The sequence below is a fragment of the Notamacropus eugenii genome, chromosome 2 (assembly GCF_028372415.1).
Source record: "Notamacropus eugenii isolate mMacEug1 chromosome 2, mMacEug1.pri_v2, whole genome shotgun sequence".
In the NCBI taxonomy this organism is placed as follows: domain Eukaryota; kingdom Metazoa; phylum Chordata; class Mammalia; order Diprotodontia; family Macropodidae; genus Notamacropus; species Notamacropus eugenii.
In genome coordinates, this window is record NC_092873.1 from 30,361,440 (window position 1) to 30,388,247 (window position 26,808).

At 42.4% G+C, this 26,808-nt stretch overlaps 2 protein-coding genes across 2 annotated transcripts in view; both read left to right on the forward strand.

Moving 5' to 3' along the window:
- LOC140524845 (uncharacterized) overlaps positions 1-2,405 on the forward strand; it is a 52,734-nt gene extending 50,329 nt beyond the window's left edge. The window contains exon 11 of the mRNA XM_072639682.1: positions 2,315-2,405. Coding sequence (XP_072495783.1) covers positions 2,315-2,322 — 8 coding nt within the window. The 3' untranslated portion in view covers positions 2,323-2,405. The remainder of the gene's footprint in view (positions 1-2,314) is intronic.
- Positions 2,323-26,808, forward strand: part of LOC140522575 (uncharacterized) — a gene marked incomplete at its 5' end in the record, with an annotated part of 59,856 nt that continues 35,370 nt past the window's right edge. Inside the window, 6 exons of the mRNA XM_072637964.1 lie at positions 2,323-2,575; positions 8,109-8,369; positions 13,901-14,161; positions 19,677-19,937; positions 25,406-25,666; positions 26,281-26,430. Coding sequence (XP_072494065.1) covers positions 2,323-2,575; positions 8,109-8,369; positions 13,901-14,161; positions 19,677-19,937; positions 25,406-25,666; positions 26,281-26,430 — 1,447 coding nt within the window. The remainder of the gene's footprint in view (positions 2,576-8,108; positions 8,370-13,900; positions 14,162-19,676; positions 19,938-25,405; positions 25,667-26,280; positions 26,431-26,808) is intronic.

Genomic DNA, 26,808 nt, shown 5'->3' on the forward strand with positions numbered 1-26,808 from the left:
GAAAGGAGACACAAGGGTCCTTGTTCTTTAGGAACTCCTGAGAAAGAGAAATAGAGATGAAACTGCGGGCAGAAACGAAACGAATTCTATGTTCATTGAGCCCAAGGAACCATGATTTCATTGTTGTGGATGCTGCTGTGGATGTTGTGGAAAGTGAGAGAGATTGAGCCCTCATTGCCCTCTGCCTATGTTCTGAGTTCCGTAGAGTCTGCTTTATTCATTTCTGCCGGGGGAAAGTCATCTGCCTATGGCCATGTTTGGAATGATATCCACACAGAATATGCACATACGAACAAATATGGCTCAGCTGTAGCTGCAGAAGCTATCCCTCTCTCCTGGAAATTCAAGATGGGATCCAGTTGTCACCAGAAATTGAGTGTCTCTCTCTTCAGTCTGCCAAGGCTGCCAGCGTGCGTGTCCTTTGCTCCCAAAGAGGACCAAAGTGGCCTAACTACGCCAGAGTCAAGATTCCACGTGTCCGACTGTGGAGGATCACACCAACGGTTCCTTTGGATTGTCCACCAGAAACGTGCACGATTACGCAGTGTGCATAGTTGAGTTCGGTACTCCCAATATGAGCATCCCGCTGTTCCTTGCAGCTGTCTCCATTGTGCTTTGTTCACAGAGCACAAAACCTTCTGTGATGAGGGCAGGCGACGATGAATGCTCGGGTGTCAGTGTATCCCAGGACACACAGTCAATTCCACAATTCTTAAGAGAGCATTTGAGAGTGTCCCTTTATGGATTCTTCTAAGCCCCATGTGAATACTTCCCTTCGGGAGTACCTCGTAAAATGGCTTTTCTGGTAGCGCCAATTTGAGATTCAACATCACCATCCCAAATGGAGTTGGAGAGGTTGAATACTTGGCAGTTTAGTTCCAAGTAAGGACCACAAGGCCTGGAACCTTAACCTACCTTGCCAGATGATCTTCAGTACCTTAATAAGAAAATTCAGATGGAAGCGACTCAGTTCCCTGGCATGGCGCTGGTCTAGTGACCAGGTTTCAGAGGCACACCAGGGTCCATTAGCTCTTCTCTCCCATAGGTTCCTCTGGAGCCTGCCAAGCAATGAGCTTGTTCTGCCAATGCGTGGGTCAACCTCCTTCGCAAGGCTATGTTGCTGTGTAAGTTGCAGGAAGAGGAAGACAGAGAAAAAGACTGTCAGCTTTCGCAGTCAAGATGCCATTGATAATCTGGGAGTCAACAGCTTCCGTAGAGTCTTAGGCTTATTGCAAGATAAAATTGCCAGAGGACTTTATGGAAATACCTCTAGCACTGAGAGAGTAAAAAGGAGGAAGGAAATTGGGGAAGAATAACTTGCAGGAATGCCATGATTGAAGGAAGTGTCAGAGAAAGTTGAAAGCCAAAGAAAGAAAATGTGGATTCCCTCCTCTGCTGCTTCGATCACTTTCTTACGTCATAGTCCTCTAGTTGCACTTTTGTGCCCTCTATGTATAGAAGTAGTCTTCTCATCTTTTCAAAGGAAACGCTTAAGCTCGGTAAACCGCGATTTTCATGCTGAATTGATTGTGGGTACTGAAAGTGAAAAGATTAATCTGTAGCAAGTTAAATGAGTGAATTAAAAGCAATCTTGTCATGTGACTAAAGTAGCTGGAATGTGACAAGATTATTGCGACTAAACATAGAGCAAATGGGAGGTCCTTACAGAAAATAATGTCAGTGAACTGATGGTTACTGTGAGTATTTTGGATTGGTGGATAGAGAGGTCTCCTCAAAGTCACAGAGACATAGATTGAAGTATCATCTCTGACACAGCCTGGCTAGGTGATCCTCGTCGAGTTGCTTCACGCCTTTGTGCTCTGGGACACTCTGTAAGACTAAATGAGGCAGAGAGCATGCCAACTTCCACCACTAAAGGGGAGTTTTCTCACCTGATATTTCGCTGTTAGTGAAGCACAGGTTGCACATTGTTGGTGAAGAACCTATTTCCTAACACTAAAGAAATGGAGAAGTCAAATGTGCATGGTATTTTTAGAAGGGTATCTCGAGAGCAAAGTCTTTCCTGCAGCATCTTCCTAAGTAATTCTTTGGGACTCCTCATGGAGATAAATCTTCATGAGGAAGTAAGAGCTGGATATCCGAGAATGAGACGATTGGCTGAAACCAAGAAAGAAACCGTTGGTGGGATTATTTTTGCACACGTGACACAAGAGATAAAATAGATGATGTGTACATTAACAAGATCAAGTCATAAAGTTGGGTAGTCATTGGCGTCACATGTCATGAGACATTTCAATCATATGTCAGGTGGATAAAAGTGATATACAATTTAGCTCCACTATTTCCTTTTCAGACGAATAGACCATCAGTTCTCGGGAAAACGACAGTTACAGACGTCCTAAAGATGTGACCGTGAAGTTGACTCATCCTGTCCAGTCACTGCCAGTGAGCAAAAGCCTGTCACGATCGACACGCGCTAGGACGAGTCCTGCCCAACGTGAAGAAGGAGCTGGAGCTGGAAGTGGCCCTGAGAACGCATACGCGGCTGCGATTCCACAAGCCAAACCCGTCCCTCAGAGGCACGGTGAACGACAGCTCCCTCCACAAACAGAAGGTAAAGAAGCTCATGGAGAAGCCTCTGCAGTTGGCATGATGAATTTTGCATGGGTCGCTGCTTTTCTCAAGTCGTCACATTGCAGTCTTTATTGCAATAGATAAGAAAGAATCAATGACAAATCATGCGATGGCAAAATTCATGCTTATTGCTAGTCTCATGCAGCCTACAATCCAGCAGGTCTTTTGGGACAGGGATTTTGTTTTCACCCTTAATCAGCGGGACATATTCCACAAGCACTGACCACTGTCATAAAGAAGTCTTCTCCGGGATAACCGTGATTTCTTCCTTGCCTTCTAAAGTATTTAACAAGCTAAAGAATTCGGCTTCTAGCAATGAATATTCACCTCAAATATCCATCTGAGAGAGATGTTCTCCAGTTTTGGATTTTGACGGTTCTCTTCCCCAAAGCTTCATGTTAATCAATTTGCCTTTTCCTAGATAATGAAAACATCTAGTGTGTTGAGTGCAAGACTGATAAATACTTGCATAGAGATGGGGGCTTGCATTGCTTCACTGTTGATCTGTTGTTACAGGGAGACCCAAGAGAGTGCTTAATCCCCTAACGTTATTGTAGTGCAATGTTTTCAAAGCAAATTGCTGGCCATGGAAGGACTGCTTCCTACAACATTCCCTAATCACCGTTGGTTAAGCGTGTTAGGGAAACGGCGGGCAAGCACGCTGTCTCAGTCAAGACAGTCACAGTGTGGAACTCCCAGATCCAAATTAGACGTGAGGTCCAAGCCGCAATGAGGTTTGGATGAGGAAAACCCACATTCTTCCCACACGTGCAGATACCCACATAGACACAGACACAGACACAGACACAGACACAGACACAGACACACAGACACACACACACACACACACACACACACACAGAGCATTCTTATTTGTGTATTCAACCGTAAGGCTTCCCCAGGGACGGACGAGTGCCCACCTGCTGTATAGGGCACCCAAGAAAAAGGTAAGTTGCCAGCAATAGCTTCCAGGTTTGTTTGACATGATCCCTGTGTCTCCCTGCATAGTCTCAATTCCTTAACCCAAGAGTTTTCCTTATTTATCGTAGAATGGGGTTGTGTTTTACCTTCCTTTCCAAAGACCCCCATGGCATCAGAGAAATGACCACATGACTTGCCCTGGACTTTGTGTTGAGTGAGAGAGGGTTGATTGGGGTAGGTTTAGCGTGGTACAGATATTTTGAACTTTAATCATGACAACTCGTATCCAACACTAAGGAATAGAAACTCTAAGTACAGAATCGCAGTAATTGGTGCTATGAAATTAGATAGAATGGAGTCCATTTGTCCTACCAGGGAATATCTTTGTCAGGCTGTCCTTACAAACTGCAGAAATGATGATCATCGTGTCCTATTCAGATTTCAATGTTTCAGTTGATTGTGTTCCAATACAAGTTGTTGACCTGGGGCATATGCACTTCTCTCCTCCTCATCTAGAGAAGTTCTGTCAGTCTTTTCATTCTTGTGCATTTCACTGCATGCAACCATATTCTTGTCTACGTCTGAGGCAACTGACACTTTTACAGTGAATTCCACATGAAGTGCTGGTGTATTCTCTGCATCACTTGCTGTCGTGTTTCTTGGCCTAATCCGAATAGCTGAGAGAGTTACTTAGTGATTCAGATCGCATGTTTTTGACTTCGCCTTGCAATATGACATCAAGGAAGAAGACGTTTTTCCTACTTCTTTTGAGATGGTCCTTCTTAGTGGTTTCCATTTTAAGAGTTAGGTTTTGTTCCCTCTCTCTTCTGAGATCATCAGATTGTTTTTTGTCATTTCCGAAGGAAAAATAATCCTGGCACTTCCTCAGACCTGATTCTTTGTCTGTGAATTTAGTTCAGAATTCATGTGTCCTGTAATGAGTTCAGTTGAGAAATGACGTTCTCTTGTAAATACGTTTCTATCCTGGTGGTTACATTGAGAAAACCCAATAAGATCCCTTTCATTCAAACGAGCTTGTTCTGCAGATGACATGCTATGGTGCAAGTCCATATGCCACAGTTCCTTTTAGTGCCAGAGATTAGACTTGTAAGCCACTGCGAGCAATTCCTTCCCTTGACCAGGGCAGGTTAGTACTTTCTGTGAAAGGAAGGTTTCAGAGAACTGACAAGACCACCGAAAGCAGAAGTGATTTGTGAAGAGTCACCCCAGCAATACCTAAAGCACGGCTGAGACTCCCCATCAAGCCTTGCTCGTTTCGGAGTCAGATGCCCCTCCACACTGCCTCTCAAACTTCATTCGTCTCTCTCTCTGATCTCCTGGCTGCTGAAGCCTTTGCCTACTGATTCCCAATGTCTACGAAAGGAAACGCAAGCGGAAGAAAATGTGCAATGACCTTCTTCTTTCCCCAAATCGTACAAGTCTCCTTACTAAAACCTCTGAATTTTTAGACCCTTGAACGATTAGAAAGATTTCATTGCGTGAGGCCAAAAAATCATGAGCAAAGAGCAGCCATCAGGAAGTCCTAAACGACCACAGTAGTACATGGCTTCATTAGAAGCAAGAAGAGAAAGGAACCAGCGATCCCTTGGCTTTCATCAATTTGACGGTGGAGATGAGGAGGGTCTCCCTCTCGAATTCGAATTTTCTTTATTTTTTTCATCCAGATACAAGTTTCCCTTCCCCATATTCATTTCCGCACGAGGAGTGGATGGTGTCGCTTCGCGTCATTCTAAGCAGCTTGTGGCTTGCTTTCCTGCATGTTGGCATCGAGTTACGTAGTCCAAGGATGTTTTCAGGAGGTGACCACAGGATGACATAGAAAGTTCAAAAAGAAATTCCCTGTTATTCCTCAGAGTAAGTCACGTGCTTGTAAATGTTTCAGACGGGAAGACCTCTTGACTACTCAGGACTTTGACAGTCCAACCCTAAGCAGCCTTACTTAATCCTGCTCATCTTCACACTCATCTTCAAACCAAACAGATACCTCTGCACAAGATAAGTCTGCACAACTTGCTGCCCAGTGTTCCCTCTTTGTATCCCTTCAGGTCATCTCTTGAACTCTCTCTTCCTTCAGAAACTGTGCGTGGTGTAAGCTCCGGGACTATTTCCTGCATTTTCCTAGTTTTCCTGACAGTTATGTCTCATCCTACCGATTTGTTGGTTGCTTTGGAACGGATACTTGTTATAAAGAATGTGAGTTAATATTACAGAGCACACATGACTACACGCATGAATATGCAATGCTTCCCAAGTTTACGAAAGGAGACACAAGGGTCCTTGTTCTTTAGGAACTCCTGAGAAAGAGAAATAGAGATGAAACTGCGGGCAGAAACGAAACGAATTCTATGTTCATTGAGCCCAAGGAACCATGATTTCATTGTTGTGGATGCTGCTGTGGATGTTGTGGAAAGTGAGAGAGATTGAGCCCTCATTGCCCTCTGCCTATGTTCTGAGTTCCGTAGAGTCTGCTTTATTCATTTCTGCCGGAGGAAAGTCATCTGCCTATGGCCATGTTTGGAATGATATCCACACAGAATATGCACATACGAACAAATATGGCTCAGCTGTAGCTGCAGAAGCTATCCCTCTCTCCTGGAAATTCAAGATGGGATCCAGTTGTCACCAGAAATTGAGTGTCTCTCTCTTCAGTCTGCCAAGGCTGCCAGCGTGCGTGTCCTTTGCTCCCAAAGAGGACCAAAGTGGTCTAACTACGCCAGAGTCAAGATTCCACGTGTCCGACTGTGGAGGATCACACCAACGGTTCCTTTGGATTGTGCACCACAAACATGCACGATTACGCAGTGTGCATAGTTGAGTTCGGTACTCCCAATATGAGCATCCCGCTGTTCCTTGCAGCTGTCTCCATTGTGCTTTGTTCACAGAGCACAAAACCTTCTGTGATGAGGGCAGGCGACGATGAATGCTCGGGTGTCAGTGTATCCCAGGACACACAGTCAATTCCACAATTCTTAAGAGAGCATTTGAGAGTGTCCCTTTATGGATTCTTCTAAGCCCCATGTGAATACTTCCCTTCGGGAGTACCTCGTAAAATGGCTTTTCTGGTAGCGCCAATTTGAGGTTCAACATCACCATCCCAAATGGAGTTGGAGAGGTTGAATACTTGGCAGTTTAGTTCCAAGTAAGGACCACAAGGCCTGGAACCTTAACCTACCTTGCCAGATGATCTTCAGTACCTTAATAAGAAAATTCAGATGGAAGCGACTCAGTTCCCTGGCATGGCGCTGGTCTAGTGACCAGGTTTCAGAGGCACACCAGGGTCCATTAGCTCTTCTCTCCCATAGGTTCCTCTGGAGCCTGCCAAGCAATGAGCTTGTTCTGCCAATGCGTGGGTCAACCTCCTTCGCAAGGCTATGTTGCTGTGTAAGTTGCAGGAAGAGGAAGACAGAGAAAAAGACTGTCAGCTTTCGCAGTCAAGATGCCATTGATAAACTGGGAGTCAACAGCTTCCGTAGAGTCTTAGGCTTATTGCAAGATAAAATTGCCAGAGGACTTTATGGAAATACCTCTAGCACTGGGAGAGTATAAAGGAGGAAGGAAATTGGGGAAGAATAACTTGCAGGAATGCCATGATTGAAGGAAGTGTCAGAGAAAGTTGAAAGCCAAAGAAAGAAAATGTGGATTCCCTCCTCTGCTGCTTCGATCACTTTCTTACGTCATAGTCCTCTAGTTGCACTTTTGTGCCCTCTATGTATAGAAGTAGTCTTCTCATCTTTTCAAAGGAAACGCTTAAGCTCGGTAAACTGCGATTTTCATGCTGAATTGATTGTGGGTACTGAAAGTGAAAAGATTAATCTGTAGCAAGTTAAATGAGTGAATTAAAAGCAATCTTGTCATGTGACTAAAGTAGCTGGAATGTGACAAGATTATTGCGACTAAACATAGAGCAAATGGGAGGTCCTTACAGAAAATAATGTCAGTGAACGGATGGTTACTGTGAGTATTTTGGATTGGTGGATAGAGAGGTCTCCTCAAAGTCACAGAGACATAGATTGAAGTATCATCTCTGACACAGCCTGGCTAGGTGATCCTCGGCGAGTTGCTTCACGCCTTTGTGCTCTGGGACACTCTGTAAGACTAAATGAGGCAGAGAGCATGCCAACTTCCACCACTAAAGGGGAGTTTTCTCACCTGATATTTCGCTGTTAGTGAAGCACAGGTTGCACATTGTTGGTGAAGAACCTATTTCCTAACACTAAAGAAATGGAGAAGTCAAATGTGCATGGTATTTTTAGAAGGGTATCTCGAGAGCAAAGTCTTTCCTGCAGCATCTTCCTAAGTAATTCTTTGGGACTCCTCATGGAGATAAATCTTCATGAGGAAGTAAGAGCTGGATATCCGAGAATGAGACGATTGGCTGAAACCAAGAAAGAAACCGTTGGTGGGATTATTTTTGCACACGTGACACAAGAGATAAAATAGATGATGTGTACATTAACAAGATCAAGTCATAAAGTTGGGTAGTCATTGGCGTCACATGTCATGAGACATTTCAATCATATGTCAGGTGGATAAAAGTGATATACAATTTAGCTCCACTATTTCCTTTTCAGACGAATCGACCATCAGTTCTCGGGAAAACGACAGTTACAGACGTCCTAAAGATGTGACCGTGAAGTTGGCTCATCCTGTCCAGTCACTGCCAGTGAGCAAAAGCCTGTCACGATCGACACGCGCTAGGACGAGTCCTGCCCAACGTGAAGAAGGAGCTGGAGCTGGAAGTGGCCCTGAGAATGCATACGCGGCTGCGATTCCACAAGCCAAACCCGTCCCTCAGAGGCACGGTGAACGACAGCTCCCTCCACAAACAGAAGGTAAAGAAGCTCATGGAGAAGCCTCTGCAGTTGGCATGATGAATTTTGCATGGGTCGCTGCTTTTCTCAAGTCGTCACATTGCAGTCTTTATTGCAATAGATAAGAAAGAATCAATGACAAATCATGCGATGGCAAAATTCATGCTTATTGCTAGTCTCATGCAGCCTACAATCCAGCAGGTCTTTTGGGACAGGGATTTTGTTTTCACCCTTAATCAGCGGGACATATTCCACAAGCACTGACCACTGTCATAAAGAAGTCTTCTCCGGGATAACCGTGATTTCTTCCTTGCCTTCTAAAGTATTTAACAAGCTAAAGAATTCGGCTTCTAGCAATGAATATTCACCTCAAATATCCATCTGAGAGAGATGTTCTCCAGTTTTGGATTTTGACGGTTCTCTTCCCCAAAGCTTCATGTTAATCAATTTGCCTTTTCCTAGATAATGAAAACATCTAGTGTGTTGAGTGCAAGACTGATAAATACTTGCATAGAGATGGGGGCTTGCATTGCTTCACTGTTGATCTGTTGTTACAGGGAGACCCAAGAGAGTGCTTAATCCCCTAACGTTATTGTAGTGCAATATTTTCAAAGCAAATTGCTGGCCATGGAAGGACTGCTTCCTACAACATTCCCTAATCACCGTTGGTTAAGCGTGTTAGGGAAACGGCGGGCAAGCACGCTGTCTCAGTCAAGACAGTCACAGTGTGGAACTCCCAGATCCAAATTAGACGTGAGGTCCAAGCCGCAATGAGGTTTGGATGAGGAAAACCCACATTCTTCCCACACGTGCAGATACCCACATAGACACAGACACAGACACAGACACAGACACAGACACAGACACACAGACACACACACACACACACACACACACACAGAGCATTCTTATTTGTGTATTCAACCGTAAGGCTTCCCCAGGGACGGACGAGTGCCCACCTGCTGTATAGGGCACCCAAGAAAAAGGTAAGTTGCCAGCAATAGCTTCCAGGTTTGTTTGACATAATCCCTGTGTCTCCCTGCATAGTCTCAATTCCTTAACCCAAGAGTTTTCCTTATTTATCGTAGAATGGGGTTGTGTTTTACCTTCCTTTCCAAAGACCCCCATGGCATCAGAGAAATGACCACATGACTTGCCCTGGACTTTGTGTTGAGTGAGAGAGGGTTGATTGGGGTAGGTTTAGCGTGGTATAGATATTTTGAACTTTAATCATGACAACTCGTATCCAACACTAAGGAATAGAAACTCTAAGTACAGAATCGCAGTAATTGCTGCTATGAAATTAGATAGAATGGAGTCCATTTGTCCTACCAGGGAATATCTTTGTCAGGCTGTCCTTACAAACTGCAGAAATGATGATCATCGTGTCCTATTCAGGTTTCAATGTTTCAGTTGATTGTGTTCCAATACAAGTTGTTGACCTGGGGCATATGCACTTCTCTCCTCCTCATCTAGAGAAGTTCTGTCAGTCTTTTCATTCTTGTGCATTTCACTGCATGCAACCATATTCTTGTCTACGTCTGAGGCAACTGACACTTTTACAGTGAATTCCACATGAAGTGCTGGTGTATTCTCTGCATCACTTGCTGTCGTGTTTCTTGGCCTAATCCGAATAGCTGAGAGAGTTACTTAGTGATTCAGATCGCATGTTTTTGACTTCGCCTTGCAATATGACATCAAGGAAGAAGACGTTTTTCCTACTTCTTTTGAGATGGTCCTTCTTAGTGGTTTCCATTTTAAGAGTTAGGTTTTGTTCCCTCTCTCTTCTGAGATCATCAGATTGTTTTTTGTCATTTCCGAAGGAAAAATAATCCTGGCACTTCCTCAGACCTGATTCTTTGTCTGTGAATTTAGTTCAGAATTCATGTGTCCTGTAATGAGTTCAGTTGAGAAATGACGTTCTCTTGCAAATACGTTTCTATCCTGGTGGTTACATTGAGAAAACCCAATAAGATCCCTTTCATTCAAACGAGCTTGTTCTGCAGATGACATGCTATGGTGCAAGTCCATATGCCACAGTTCCTTTTAGTGCCAGAGATTAGACTTGTAAGCCACTGCGAGCAATTCCTTCCCTTGACCAGGGCAGGTTAGTACTTTCTGTGAAAGGAAGGTTTCAGAGAACTGACAAGACCACCGAAAGCAGAAGTGATTTGTGAAGAGTCACCCCAGCAATACCTAAAGCACGGCTGAGACTCCCCATCAAGCCTTGCTCGTTTCGGAGTCAGATGCCCCTCCACACTGCCTCTCAAACTTCATTCGTCTCTCTCTCTGATCTCCTGGCTGCTGAAGCCTTTGCCTACTGATTCCCAATGTCTACGAAAGGAAACGCAAGCGGGAGAAAATGTGCAATGACCTTCTTCTTTCCCCAAATCGTACAAGTCTCCTTACTAAAACCTCTGAATTTTTAGACCCTTGAACGATTAGAAAGATTTCATTGCGTGAGGCCAAAAAATCATGAGCAAAGAGCAGCCATCAGGAAGTCCTAAACGACCACAGTAGTACATGGCTTCATTAGAAGCAAGAAGAGAAAGGAACCAGCGATCCCTTGGCTTTCATCAATTTGACGGTGGAGATGAGGAGGGTCTCCCTCTCGAATTCGAATTTTCTTTATTTTTTTCATCCAGATACAAGTTTCCCTTCCCCATATTCATTTCCGCACGAGGAGTGGATGGTGTCGCTTCGCGTCATTCTAAGCAGCTTGTGGCTTGCTTTCCTGCATGTTGGCATCGAGTTACGTAGTCCAAGGATGTTTTCAGGAGGTGACCACAGGATGACATAGAAAGTTCAAAAAGAAATTCCCTGTTATTCCTCAGAGTAAGTCACGTGCTTGTAAATGTTTCAGACGGGAAGACCTCTTGACTACTCAGGACTTTGACAGTCCAACCCTAAGCAGCCTTACTTAATCCTGCTCATCTTCACACTCATCTTCAAACCAAACAGATACCTCTGCACAAGATAAGTCTGCACAACTTGCTGCCCAGTGTTCCCTCTTTGTATCCCTTCAGGTCATCTCTTGAACTCTCTCTTCCTTCAGAAACTGTGCGTGGTGTAAGCTCCGGGACTATTTCCTGCATTTTCCTAGTTTTCCTGACAGTTATGTCTCATCCTACCGATTTGTTGGTTGCTTTGGAACGGATACTTGTTATAAAGAATGTGAGTTAATATTACAGAGCACACATGACTACACGCATGAATATGCAATGCTTCCCAAGGTTACGAAAGGAGGCACAAGGGTCCTTGTTCTTTAGGAACTCCTGAGAAAGAGAAATAGAGATGAAACTGTGGGCAGAAACGAAATGAATTCTATGTTCATTGAGCCCAAGGAACCATGATTTCATTGTTGTGGATGCTGCTGTGGATGTTGTGGAAAGTGAGAGAGATTGAGCCCTCATTGCCCTCTGCCTATGTTCTGAGTTCCGTAGAGTCTGCTTTATTCATTTCTGCCGGAGGAAAGTCATCTGCCTATGGCCATGTTTGGAATGATATCCACACAGAATATGCACATACGAACAAATATGGCTCAGCTGTAGCTGCAGAAGCTATCCCTCTCTCCTGGAAATTCAAGATGGGATCCAGTTGTCACCAGAAATTGAGTGTCTCTCTCTTCAGTCTGCCAAGGCTGCCAGCGTGCGTGTCCTTTGCTCCCAAAGAGGACCAAAGTGGCCTAACTACGCCAGAGTCAAGATTCCACGTGTCCGACTGTGGAGGATCACACCAACGGTTCCTTTGGATTGTCCACCAGAAACGTGCACGATTACGCAGTGTGCATAGTTGAGTTCGGTACTCCCAATATGAGCATCCCGCTGTTCCTTGCAGCTGTCTCCATTGTGCTTTGTTCACAGAGCACAAAACCTTCTGTGATGAGGGCAGGCGACGATGAATGCTCGGGTGTCAGTGTATCCCAGGACACACAGTCAATTCCACAATTCTTAAGAGAGCATTTGAGAGTGTCCCTTTATGGATTCTTCTAAGCCCCATGTGAATACTTCCCTTCGGGAGTACCTCGTAAAATGGCTTTTCTGGTAGCGCCAATTTGAGATTCAACATCACCATCCCAAATGGAGTTGGAGAGGTTGAATACTTGGCAGTTTAGTTCCAAGTAAGGACCACAAGGCCTGGAACCTTAACCTACCTTGCCAGATGATCTTCAGTACCTTAATAAGAAAATTCAGATGGAAGCGACTCAGTTCCCTGGCATGGCGCTGGTCTAGTGACCAGGTTTCAGAGGCACACCAGGGTCCATTAGCTCTTCTCTCCCATAGGTTCCTCTGGAGCCTGCCAAGCAATGAGCTTGTTCTGCCAATGCGTGGGTCAACCTCCTTCGCAAGGCTATGTTGCTGTGTAAGTTGCAGGAAGAGGAAGACAGAGAAAAAGACTGTCAGCTTTCGCAGTCAAGATGCCATTGATAATCTGGGAGTCAACAGCTTCCGTAGAGTCTTAGGCTTATTGCAGGATAAAATTGCCAGAGGACTTTATGGAAATACCTCTAGCACTGGGAGAGTATAAAGGAGGAAGGAAATTGGGGAAGAATAACTTGCAGGAATGCCATGATTGAAGGAAGTGTCAGAGAAAGTTGAAAGCCAAAGAAAGAAAATGTGGATTCCCTCCTCTGCTGCTTCGATCACTTTCTTACGTCATAGTCCTCTAGTTGCACTTTTGTGCCCTCTATGTATAGAAGTAGTCTTCTCATCTTTTCAAAGGAAACGCTTAAGCTCGGTAAACTGCGATTTTCATGCTGAATTGATTGTGGGTACTGAAAGTGAAAAGATTAATCTGTAGCAAGTTAAATGAGTGAATTAAAAGCAATCTTGTCATGTGACTAAAGTAGCTGGAATGTGACAAGATTATTGCGACTAAACATAGAGCAAATGGGAGGTCCTTACAGAAAATAATGTCAGTGAACGGATGGTAACTGTGAGTATTTTGGATTGGTGGATAGAGAGGTCTCCTTAAAGTCACAGAGACATAGATTGAAGTATCATCTCTGACACAGCCTGGCTAGGTGATCCTCGGCGAGTTGCTTCACGCCTTTGTGCTCTGGGACACTCTGTAAGACTAAATGAGGCAGAGAGCATGCCAACTTCCACCACTAAAGGGGAGTTTTCTCACCTGATATTTCGCTGTTAGTGAAGCACAGGTTGCACATTGTTGGTGAAGAACCTATTTCCTAACACTAAAGAAATGGAGAAGTCAAATGTGCATGGTATTTTTAGAAGGATATCTCGAGAGCAAAGTCTTTCCTGCAGCATCTTCCTAAGTAATTCTTTGGGACTCCTCATGGAGAGAAATCTTCATGAGGAAGTAAGAGCTGGATATCCGAGAATGAGACGATTGGCTGAAACCAAGAAAGAAACCGTTGGTGGGATTATTTTTGCACACGTGACACAAGAGATAAAATAGATGATGTGTACATTAACAAGATCAAGTCATAAAGTTGGGTAGTCATTGGCGTCACATGTCATGAGACATTTCAATCATATGTCAGGTGGATAAAAGTGATATACAATTTAGCTCCACTATTTCCTTTTCAGACGAATCGACCATCAGTTCTCGGGAAAACGACAGTTACAGACGTCCTAAAGATGTGACCGTGAAGTTGGCTCATCCTGTCCAGTCACTGCCAGTGAGCAAAAGCCTGTCACGATCGACACGCGCTAGGACGAGTCCTGCCCAACGTGAAGAAGGAGCTGGAGCTGGAAGTGGCCCTGAGAATGCATACGCGGCTGCGATTCCACAAGCCAAACCCGTCCCTCAGAGGCACGGTGAACGACAGCTCCCTCCACAAACAGAAGGTAAAGAAGCTCATGGAGAAGCCTCTGCAGTTGGCATGATGAATTTTGCATGGGTCGCTGCTTTTCTCAAGTCGTCACATTGCAGTCTTTATTGCAATAGATAAGAAAGAATCAATGACAAATCATGCGATGGCAAAATTCATGCTTATTGCTAGTCTCATGCAGCCTACAATCCAGCAGGTCTTTTGGGACAGGGATTTTGTTTTCACCCTTAATCAGCGGGACATATTCCACAAGCACTGACCACTGTCATAAAGAAGTCTTCTCCGGGATAACCGTGATTTCTTCCTTGCCTTCTAAAGTATTTAACAAGCTAAAGAATTCGGCTTCTAGCAATGAATATTCACCTCAAATATCCATCTGAGAGAGATGTTCTCCAGTTTTGGATTTTGACGGTTCTCTTCCCCAAAGCTTCATGTTAATCAATTTGCCTTTTCCTAGATAATGAAAACATCTAGTGTGTTGAGTGCAAGACTGATAAATACTTGCATAGAGATGGGGGCTTGCATTGCTTCACTGTTGATCTGTTGTTACAGGGAGACCCAAGAGAGTGCTTAATCCCCTAACGTTATTGTAGTGCAATGTTTTCAAAGCAAATTGCTGGCCATGGAAGGACTGCTTCCTACAACATTCCCTAATCACCGTTGGTTAAGCGTGTTAGGGAAACGGCGGGCAAGCACGCTGTCTCAGTCAAGACAGTCACAGTGTGGAACTCCCAGATCCAAATTAGACGTGAGGTCCAAGCCGCAATGAGGTTTGGATGAGGAAAACCCACATTCTTCCCACACGTGCAGATACCCACATAGACACAGACACAGACACAGACACAGACACAGACACAGACACACAGACACACACACACACACACACACACACACACAGAGCATTCTTATTTGTGTATTCAACCGTAAGGCTTCCCCAGGGACGGACGAGTGCCCACCTGCTGTATAGGGCACCCAAGAAAAAGGTAAGTTGCCAGCAATAGCTTCCAGGTTTGTTTGACATGATCCCTGTGTCTCCCTGCATAGTCTCAATTCCTTAACCCAAGAGTTTTCCTTATTTATCGTAGAATGGGGTTGTGCTTTTCCTTCCTTTCCAAAGACCCCCATGGCATCAGAGAAATGACCACATGACTTGCCCTGGACTTTGTGTTGAGTGAGAGAGGGTTGATTGGGGTAGGTTTAGCGTGGTACAGATATTTTGAACTTTAATCATGACAACTCGTATCCAACACTAAGGAACCGAAACTCTAAGTACAGAATCGCAGTAAATGCTGCTATGAAATTAGATAGAATGGAGTCCATTTGTCCTACCAGGGAATATCTTTGTCAGGCTGTCCTTACAAACTGCAGAAATGATGATCATCGTGTCCTATTCAGGTTTCAATGTTTCAGTTGATTGTGTTCCAATACAAGTTGTTGACCTGGGGCATATGCACTTCTCTCCTCCTCATCTAGAGAAGTTCTGTCAGTCTTTTCATTCTTGTGCATTTCACTGCATGCAACCATATTCTTGTCTACGTCTGAGGCAACTGACACTTTCACAGTGAATTCCACATGAAGTGCAGGTGTATTCTCTGCATCACTTGCTGTCATGTTTCTTGGCCTAATCCGAGTAGCTGAGAGAGTTACTTAGTGATTCAGATCGCATGTTTTTGACTTCGCCTTGCAGTATGGCATCAAGGAAGAGGACTTTTTTCCTACTTCTTTTGAGATGGTCCTTCTTAGTGGTTTCCATTTTAAGAGTTAGGTTTTGTTCCCTCTCTCTTTTGAGATCATCAGATTGATTTTGTCATGTCCGAAGGAAAAATAATCCTGGCACTTCCTCAGACCTGATTCTTTGTCTGTGAATTTAGTTCAGAATTCATGTGTCCTGTAATGAGTTCAATTGAGAAATGACGTTCTCTTGTAAATACGTTTCTATCCTGGTGGTTACATTGAGAAAACCCAATAAGATCCCTTTCATTCAAACGAGCTTGTTCTGCAGATGACATGCTATGGTGCAAGTCCATATGCCACAGTTCCTTTTTGTGCCAGAGATTAGACTTGTAAGCCACTGCGAGCAATTCCTTCCCTTGACCAGGGCAGGTTAGTACTTTCTGCGAAAGGAAGGTTTCAGAGAACTGACGAGAGCACCGAAAGCAGAAGTGATTTGTGAAGAGTCACCCCAGCAATACGCAAAGCACGGCTGAGGCTCCCCATCAAACCTTGCTCGTTTCGGAGTCAGATGCCCCTCCACACTGTCTCTCAAACTTCATTCGTCTCTCTCTCTGATCTCCTGGCTGCTGAAACCTTTGCCTATTGATTTCCTATGTCTACGAAAGGAAACGCAAGCGGAAGAAAATGTGCAATGACCTTCTTCTTTCCCCAAATCGTACAAGTCTCCTTACTAAAACCTCTGAATTTTCAGACCCTTGAACGATTAGAAAGATTTCATTGCGTGAGGCCAAAAAATCATGAGCAAAGAGCAGCCATCAGGAAGTCCTAAACGACCACAGTAGTACATGGCTTCATTGGAAGCAGGAAGAGAAAGGAACCAGCGATCCCTTGGCTTTCATCAATTTGACGGTGGAGACGAGGAGGGCCTCACTCTCGAATTCGAATTGTCTTTATTTTTTTCATCCAGATACAAGTTTCCCTTCCCCATATTCATTTCCCCACGAGCCGTGAATGGTGTCTCTTGTCGTCGTTCTGAGCAGCCTGTGGCTTGCTTTCCTGCATGTTGGCATCGAGTTACCTAGTCCAAGGATGTTTTCATTAAGTGACCATAGGATGACAGAGAAAGTTCAAAAAGAAATTCCCTGTTGTTCAGCAGAGTAAGTCACGTGCTTGTAAATGTTTCAGACGGGAAGACCTCTTGACTACTCAGGACTTTGACAGTCCAACCCTAAGCAGCCTTACTTAATCCTGCTCATCTTCTCACTCATCTTCAAACCAAACAGATACCTCAGTTAGTCTGCACAACTTGCTGCCCAGTGTTCCCTCTTTGTATCCCTTCAGGTCATCTCTTGAACTCTCTCTTCCTTCAGAAACTGTGCATGGTGTAAGCTCCGGGACTATTTCCTGCATTTTCCTAGTCTTCCTGAGAGTTATGTCTCATTCTACCGATTTTTTGGTTGCTTTGGAATGGATACTTGTTATAAAGAATGTGAGTTAATATTACAGAGCACACATGACTACACGCATGAATATGCAATCCTTCCCAAGTTGACGAAAGGAGACACAAGGGTCCTTGTTCTTTAGGATCTCCTGAGAAAGAGACAGAGATGAAACTGTGGGCAGAAACGAAACGAATTCTATGTTCATTGAGCCCAAGGAGCCATGATTTCATTGTTGTGGATGCTGCTGTGGATGTTGTGGAGAGTGAGAGAGATTGAGCCCTCATTGCCCTCTGCCTATGTTCTGAGTTCCGTAGAGTCTGCTTTATTCATTTCTGCCGGGGGAAAGTCATCTGCCTATGGCCATGTTTGGAATGATATCCACACAGAATATGCACATACGAACAAATATGGCTCAGCTGTAGCTGCAGAAGCTATCCCTCTCTCCTGGAAATTCAAGATGGGAATCAGTTGTCACCAGAAATTGAGTGTCTCTCTCTTCAGTCTGCCAAGGCTGCCAGCGTGCATGTCCTTTGCTCCCAAAGAGGACCAAAGTGGCCTAACTACGCCAGAGTCAAGATTCCACGTGTCCGACTGTGGAGGATCACACCAACGGTTCCTTTGGATTGTCCACCACAAACATGCACGATTACGCAGTGTGCATAGTTGAGTTCGGTACTCCCAATATGAGCATCCCGCTGTTCCTTGCAGCTGTCTCAATTGTGCTTTGTTCACAGAGCACAAAACCTTCTGTGATGTGGGCAGGCGACGATGAATGCTCGCCTGTCAGTGCACCAAGACACACAGTCTATTCCCAAATTCTTAAGAGGGCACTTGAGAGTGTCCCTTTATGGATTCTTCGAACCCCCATGTGAATACTTCCCTTCGGGAGTTCCTAGTAAAATGGCTTTTATGGTAGCGGAATTTTGAGATTCAGCATCATCATCTCACATGGAGTTGGAGTGTTTGAAATCTTGGCAGTTTAGTTCCAAGCAAGGACCACAAGGCCTGGAACCTTATCCTGTCTTGCCAAATGATCTTCAGTATCTTAATAAGAAAATTCAGATGGAAGCGATTCAGTTTCTTGGCATTGTTCTGGTCTACTCTCCAGGTTTCAGAGGCACACCACTGTTCATTACCTTTTCTCTCCCACAATTTTCTTTGGATCCTCCCAAGCAATGAGGTTGTTCTTTCAATTTGTGGGTCAATCTGCTGAGGAAGGCTATGTTGCTGTGTATGCTGAAAAAGAGAAAGACAGAGAAAAAGACTATCAGCTTCAGCAGTGAATATGCCATTGACAGTGTGGGAGTCAACAGCTTCAGTAGAGCCTTAGCCTTGTTGCAAGATATAGTTGTGAGAGGAGTGAATATAAATAGCTCTACCATTGAGAGAATATTAAGGAGAAATGTTTTGGGCAATAATACCTTGAAGGAATGCCTTGATTGAATGCCATGTCAGAGAAAGTTTTTAGCCACAGAAAGTAAATGTGGATTCCCTAGTCTGCTGCTTCTATTGCTTTCCTCCATCGTAGTCCTTTAGTTGCACTTTTGAGGCCTAGTGTAGAAATAATCTTTTTATATTTTAAAAGGAAATGATTAAGCTCAATAAACTGTTATTTTCACGGTGAATTGATTGTGGGTGGTGAAAGTTAAAATATCGGTGTATAAAACATTAGATTATTGAATAAAAATCAATCTTGCCATGTAATTAAAATAGTTCAAATGTTACAATATCATTGTAGCAAATGGGAGGTCGTTACAGAAAATAAAGTAAGTGAACGGATGCTACTTTTGAGTATTTTCTGTGATAAAGTGTTTGAACATGGTGCATAGAGAGTTCTCCTCAATGTCACAGAGACAGAGATTGAAGTATCTTCTCTGGCACATCTTGGCTAGGTAATCCTCGGCACATTGCTTCACCTGTTTAGGACACCCTTTAAGACTATGTGTGGCAGAGACCATGCCAAACTCCATTACTAAAGAGGAATTTTCTCACCTGATATTTCGCTGTTAGTGAAGCACAGGTTGGACATTGTTAGTTAAGAATATGTTCCTTGACAGTAAAGAATTGGAGAAGTCAAATGTGCATGGTACTTTTAAAAAGCCTATTGCAATAGAAAAGGCTTTTCTCAAGCATCTTATGAAGAAATCCTTTGGGACTACTCATGGAGATAAATCTTCATGAGGAAGTAAGAGCTAATTACCCAAGAAAGAGACGACATGCTGAAAAAATGAAAGAAACAATTACTGGGATTTTTTTTTCTCACGTGACACAAAAGATAAAACCGATTATGTGTAAATTAACAAGATCAAGTCATAATGCTCGGCAGTAAATTTGAGTGATATGTCAAGACACATTCAAGTCTTTTATCAGGTGGATAAACTGATGTACTATTTAACTCCACTATTTCCCTTTTAGATGAATCTACCATTAGTTGTCGAGAAAAGGACAGTTACAGACGTCCTCAAGATGTCACTGTAAACTTGAATCATCCCGTCCAGTCACTGCCAGTGATCAAAAGCCTGTCAGGATCCATACGCACTGGATTGAGTCCTCTCCAAAGTGAAGAAGGAGCTGGAACTGGAAGTGGCCCTAAGAACGCATACAGGGCTGTGATTCCAGAAGCAAAACCCATAGCTCAAATTCCCGGGGAACGACAGCTCCCTCAAAAAACAGAAGGTAAAGAAACTAAAGGAGAAATCTCAGCACTTCACATTATGATTTTTCCGTGGATCACTTGTTTTCTCAGATTGTTACATTCCAGTCTTTATTACAATATACAAGAAAGAATAAGTGATAAATCTTGCGATGACAAAATTCATGCTTATTTCTCCTCTCGTGAAGCCTAGAATCAAGCAGATGTTTTTGGACAGGTATTTTCTTTCCTCTCTTACTCAGTGTAACGTATTCCACAAGCAGTAAGCATTGTCATAAATGTCTTCTCCGGGATAAAAACTATGATTTCCTACTTGCCTTTTTAAGTATTTAACAAGGTGAACAATTCGCCCTATATGAATTAATTTTTGCGCAAAATGTCCATCTCTGTGTAGTTTTTCTCTGATTTTGAATTCTTAGAGCTTGCTCTCCCAAAACTTCAGTTTAATCAATTTACCTTTTCCTGGATATAAAATGAACTAATTTGTTGAGCATAAGAGTGATAAATACTAGCATACAGAATGGCTGCTCGCATAACCTCTTTCTTTGATTTGGTTTAAAATTCCATCACGTCAGAGGGCTTAATACTCTTTCTTCTGGATTTATATTTTCAAAGGGACTGCCTGGCATGGGAGCACCCCTTCGTACAACATTCCTTAATCATCCTTGTCCATGGGCCTGTGTAAAATGGAGTTGAGCGACTCTAACAACTTGCTGTGTCAGTCAAGACAGCCACAATTTTGAACTCTAGAATCAAAATTAGAGCCGAGATCCAATCTCCATTGGGCTCGAGTGAGGCAAACACACATTCTTCACACACACACACACACACACACACGTACACGTACACGTACACATGCACAGCATTCTAGTTAGTGCATTCAACCCTGAGGATACCCCACTCATTGATGAGTGCCCACCTGCTTTACAGGGCATCAAACAAAAAAAAAGTGTTTAGCCAGGAATAGCTTCCAGGTTTACTTTACATGATCCCTGTGTATCATTGCACAGTCTAAAACATTATACCCCTAGCGTTTATTTATTTATTTTTATTTTATAGTGATGTTTTGTTTGTCCACCATTGGTGAAGAACACCATGCCATCAGAGAAATGATGACATGACTTCCACTTGACTTTGAAATGGGAGAGGGCTGATATGATTAGGTTTAGTGTGGTGGCAATATTTTAAACCTTAATCATGAGAACTCATATCTAATACCAAGGAATGAAAATTCTAAGTACAAAATCTGAGTAATTGCTTCTATGAAATTAGATGAAATGGAATACATTTATCATAGAAGGGAATATCTTTGTAATATTGTCCTTACAACCTCCATAAATGATGATCATTGTGTCATATTCGGATTTCAATGTTTATGTTGGTTGTATTTCCATGGATTTGTTTGACCTGGGGCATATGGAGTTATTTCTTCCTAATCTTTGGAAGCTCTTTTAATCTGTTTAATCCTGTGAATTTCCCTTCATGCAATCATACTCTTGTCTACCTCTAAGGCAAGTGACAGTTTTACAGTGAATTTCACATTAACTGCTGGTGTGTTATCTGCATATCTTCCTGTCGTATTTCTTGGCCTAATCAGAGTAGCTTAAAGAGTTGCTTAGTGATTTATATCTCATTTGGGTTGACTTCCTTTTGCAACATGATGTCAAGGAAGACGACTTTTTTCCCACTTCTTTTGAGATGGTCCTTCCCAGTGGTTTCACACATTTAGAGTTAGGATTTCTTCTCTCTGTCTTTGGAGATAATCAGACTGATTCTGCCATTTAAAAAGAAAAAAAATAATCCTGGCACTGTCTTAGTCCTGATTCTTTGTCTCTGAAATTCTTTCAGGAATTCATGTGTCATGTAATGAAGTATATTTACAAAGTCCATTCTCTTGTAAATCTCTTTTCTCTTCTGGTGGGTATTTTCAGGAAACACAATAAGATCAATTTCAGTTTAATGAGTTTGTTATGAAGATGTCTTCCTTATGGCACCAGTCCGTATCACACAATTTTTTAGTGCTGGAGATTAGACATGTAATCCTCTGGGCTCCATTAACTTCCTTCACCAGGACAGGTTAGTACTTTCTGTCAAACTAAGGCTGCACTGAAACCAGAAGTGGTTTGTTAAGAGTCACACAGGCAATGTCAAAATCACAGGTGAGACTCCACCTCAGGCCTTCCTTATTCCGGAGTGACATGTCCATCTACATTGCCTCTCAAACTGCATTCATCTCTCTCTGATCCTCTGGCTCTGAAACCTTTGCTTATTGATTCCCTATGTCTTTCAAATTAAACGTAAACTGAAGAAAATAGGTAATAAACTCCATCTTTCAAATCAACTTACATGTCTCCTTGCTAAAACGTGGGAATGTTTAGAAACTTTAGAGAGGAGATTTCACAGCCTGATGCCAATAAATCATGGGAAAAGAGTAGACATCAGTAAGTCCCAAAAGTACATAGTAGTATGTAACTTCATTGGAAATAGGAAGAGAGAGCAATCAAGGATTCCTTTGCTTTCATCAATATGGGGGAGGAGGGTATGGGGATGTGAGATTTTTTATTTCTATTCATCCAGGTACATGTTTCCCCTCCCCATGTTTCCATCCCCACTGTATATGAAACTTCATTCGTCTCTCTGTGATCCCCTCGCTCTGATACTATTGGTTATTGATTCCCTCTGTGTATCAAATAAGATGCAAACTGAAGATACTGTGTAACAAACTTCATCTTAAAATAAAATGCCCTATCTGCTTAGTAAAAGTTGTTAATGTTCAGGCACTTGTAAGTTTTGGAAAGAGATTCCACAGCCTCATGACAATCCATCGTGGCAAAGAGTAAGCATCAGGAAATCAGAAATACGGACAGTAGTATATGGTTGACCTGGGGCTAATCTTTGGAAGTTCTGTTAATCTTTTCATTCTTGTGAATTTCAGTCCATGCAATCATACTCTTGTCTACGTCTGAGGGAACTGACATTTTTACAATGAATTTCATATGAACTGCTGGTGTGTTATATACATATCTTGCTGTCATGTTTCTTGGCCCAATCAGAGTAGCTTAGAGAGTTACTTAGTGATTCAGATCCCATTTACTTTGACTTCCCCTTCCAATACAGTACCAAGGAAGAGGACTTTTTTCCTACTTCTTTTGTGACATCCCTTGCCAGTGGTTCACATATTAACAGTTAGTTTTTCTTCTCTCTGTCTTTTGAGATAATCAGACTGGTTTTGTCTTTAAAAAAAATCATCCTCGTCCTGCCTCAGTATTGATTCCTTGTCTTTGAATTTAGTTCAGAAATTCATGTGTCTTGAAATGAGTTAAATTTAGAAATTCCGTTCTCTTGGAAATCACTTTTCTAAACTGGTGGTTAATTTGCCGAAACACAATAAGATCAATTTTAGTTTAATGAGTTTGTTGTGCAGATTTCTTCCCTATGATACAAGTGCATGTCATACAATCCTTTTTGGTGCTAGATATTAGACGTGTAATCCACTGGGATCAATTAACTCCCTTGAGCAGGGCAGGTTATTACTTTCTGTGAAAGTAAGTTTTCATTGAACTGACACAGGCAATAATACAATCACAGTTGAGACTCCAAGTCAGGCCTTCCTCAATACGGAGTCAGATCTCCATCTACACTGCATCTCAAACTTCATTCATCTCTCTCTGATCCCCTGGCTCTGAAACCTTTGGTTGTTGATTTCCTGTGTCTATCAAATAAAATGCAAACTGAAGAAAATATGTAATAAAATCCATCTTTCAAAAGACATGTCATATCTCCTTTCTAAAGCCTGTGAATTTTCGGACACTTTTAACTAGGGAAAAGATATTACATAGCCTGATGACAGTAAATAGTGACCAAAGAGCAGCCATCAAGAAATCATAAACTTGCATAGTATTACGTGGCTTCATTGGAACCAGGAGGAGAAAGCAATTCCATATGAACACTTGCGCTTTGGCAGTTCTTCATAAAATAGCTTCTTTGGCTAGTGTAAATTTTGCATTCAACATGACCAGCTTAAAGGGAGTTGGGCAGTTTGAATGCTTGGCAGTTCAGTTCCGAGTAAGGTCCACAGCGTCTGAAACCTTATCTTATCCTGCTAGATGATCTTCAGTACCCTAATAAGAAAATTCAGATGGAAGCGATTCAGTTCCCTGGCATGGAGCTGGTATGCTGTCCAGGTTTCAGTAGCACACCACAATCCATTACCTCTTCTCTCCCATAAGTTCCTTTGAAGCCTCCAAGCACTGAGCTAGTACTGCCTCCCCAGCAATGAGCTTGTTCTACCAACCTCCTGAGCAAGGCTATCCTGCTGTGTAAGTTGCAGCAAAAGGAAGATGGAGAAAAACGCTATCAAATTTAGCAGTGAAGATACCATTGATAATCTGGGAGTCAGCAGTTTCAGTAGTGTCTTAGCCCCATATCAAGATAAAAGAGTGTGTCGAGAGAATATAAATAGCTCTACCATTGAGAGAGTAAAAAAGAGGAAAGATATTGGATAATAATACCTTGAAGGGACAGCATCATTGAATGAAGGATCAGAGAAAGTTTAAAGCCACAGAAAGTAAATGTTGATTCTGTCTTCTGCTGCTTCTTTCACTTTCCTAAAGCGTTGTCTTTTAGTTACAATTTTTAAGCCTAGTATAGAAGTAGACTTGTCATGTTTTTGAAAGGAATGCTTAAACTCTATAAGCTCTTATTTTCATATTAAATTGATATGGGGTATTGAAAGTTTAAAGATTAATTCATAAAAGTTAGATCATTCTATAAAAAGCTAAATTCTCATGTAATTAAAGTAGTTCAAATGTTAAAAAACTATATCTACTATGTAGAGAGCAAATGGGAGTTCGTTCCAAAAAATAAAGTAAATGAAAGAATGCTAATTGTGAGTATTTTTTATGGCAAAATATTTGAATATTGTGGATAGAGAGCTCGCCTCAACGACACAGAGACATGGCTTCAAGTGTCATCTCTGACACATCCTTGCTAAGGGATTCCTGGGCAAATTGTTTAACGTCTATGTTCTCTACGACACTGTGAAAGACTGTAAGTTGCACAGAAAGTGCCCACCTCCATTCCTCAACTGAGAGTTCTCTGTAAATGAAGCACAGGTTGAACATAATTGGTTGAAAATCTATTTCCTAACCCTAAGGATTTTGAGAAGTCAAATGTGCATGTTATTTTTAAAAAGTTATCCCCAAAATAAAGCCTTTCCTTAAACATCTGGCTAAGAAATTCTTTGGGACTACTCATAGAGATAAATGTTCATGAGGAAGTAAGAAGTGGATTTCCGAGAAAGAGACGATAGGCTGAAAAAGAGAAAGAAACCATTATCGGTTACACATGAGACAAAATAGATAATGTGTAAATTAAGAAGATCAAGTCATAGAGCTCGGTAGTAATTTGAGTGACATCCCATGATAAATTTAAGTAATATGTCAGGTGGATAAAACTGATGTACCATTAAACTCCACTACTTCCTTTTCAGATGCATCTGCCATTAATTGTGGGGAAAAGAACAGTTACAGACATCCTAAAGGTTTCACTGATAATTTGAATCATCCTTTCCAGTCACTGCCAGTGACCAAAAGTCTGTCAGGATCCACACGCTCTAGAGTGAGTCCTGTCCAAGATAATGAATCACCTGGAGCTGGAAGTGGCTCTAAGAATGCGTACAAGGCTGTGAGTCCAGAAGCAGAAGCAGTCCTTCAAAATCACGGTGAACCACAGCTCCCTGGAAAAATAGAAGGTAAAGATGCTAATGAAGAAGTCTGTGCAGTTAACATTATGAAGTTTCCATGGGTCAATTTCTTCCAGAAATTCTTACGTTCCAATCTTTATTACAAGAGACAAGAGAAAATAAATGAAAAAGTCATGCAATGACCAAATTCATTTCTTTTTTCTCCTCTCATGCAGCCTAGAATCAAGCAGGTGTTTTCTGAGCAGGTATATTTATTTTCTCCTTTAGTCACTGTAACATATTCCACAAGCCCTGAAAGACAGTAACTTGGACCATTGTAATAAATTAGTCTTCTCTGGGATAACTGTGATTTGCTACTTCCCTTTCTAAATGTTTAACAAGTTAAACAATTCGGGTTATATGAATTCCCGTTCACAGACAATGGCCATATAGGCGTGGTTTTGCTCTCATTTTGAACTCTTTAGAGGTATCTTCCTCAAGCTGGAATTTAATCAATTTACCTTTTCTAAGATGTGAAATGACCCAGTTAGTTGATTATAAGAGTGATAAATACAAGCGTACAGGATGACTGCTTGCATAACTTCATTGTTGATTTGGTTTGATAGGGGGACACGTCAGAGGGCTTAATATTCTGACTTTATTCTAGTCTGATTTCTTCAAAGGGAGTTGCTGGCCATGGGAGAGCTGCTTGCTACAACATTCCCTAATCACCCTTATCGCAGGGCCTGGGGAAAATGGGGGCAACGGACCCTATACCTTGCTGTGCCAGTCCAGACAGCCACAGCTTTTGAACTCCCGTATCAAAATCAGAGGTGAGATCAAAGTCTCACTGGGGCTCGCATGAGCCAAACACATATTCTTTCTCCCTACACACATACACGCAGAGCTTTCTACTTTGTGCATTTAACCCTAAGGATCTCCCTATTGCCAGATTTAAACTATATTTCTCTTTTTGAGGAGTTCTGAAAGAACAATGACTCTTGGGTCTACTTTAGCAAACCTGGGAAGGATTGCATATTCATGCATGTAGTAATGTGTGCTCGGTAACATCAACTCATATTCTTCATAACAAGTATCCATTTCAAAGCAACCAACAAATCGATATAATGGCACATAATTCTCAGGAAGACTGATAAAATGCAGGAATTTGTCCTCGAGCTTACACCACACAAAGTTTCTGAAGGAAGAGA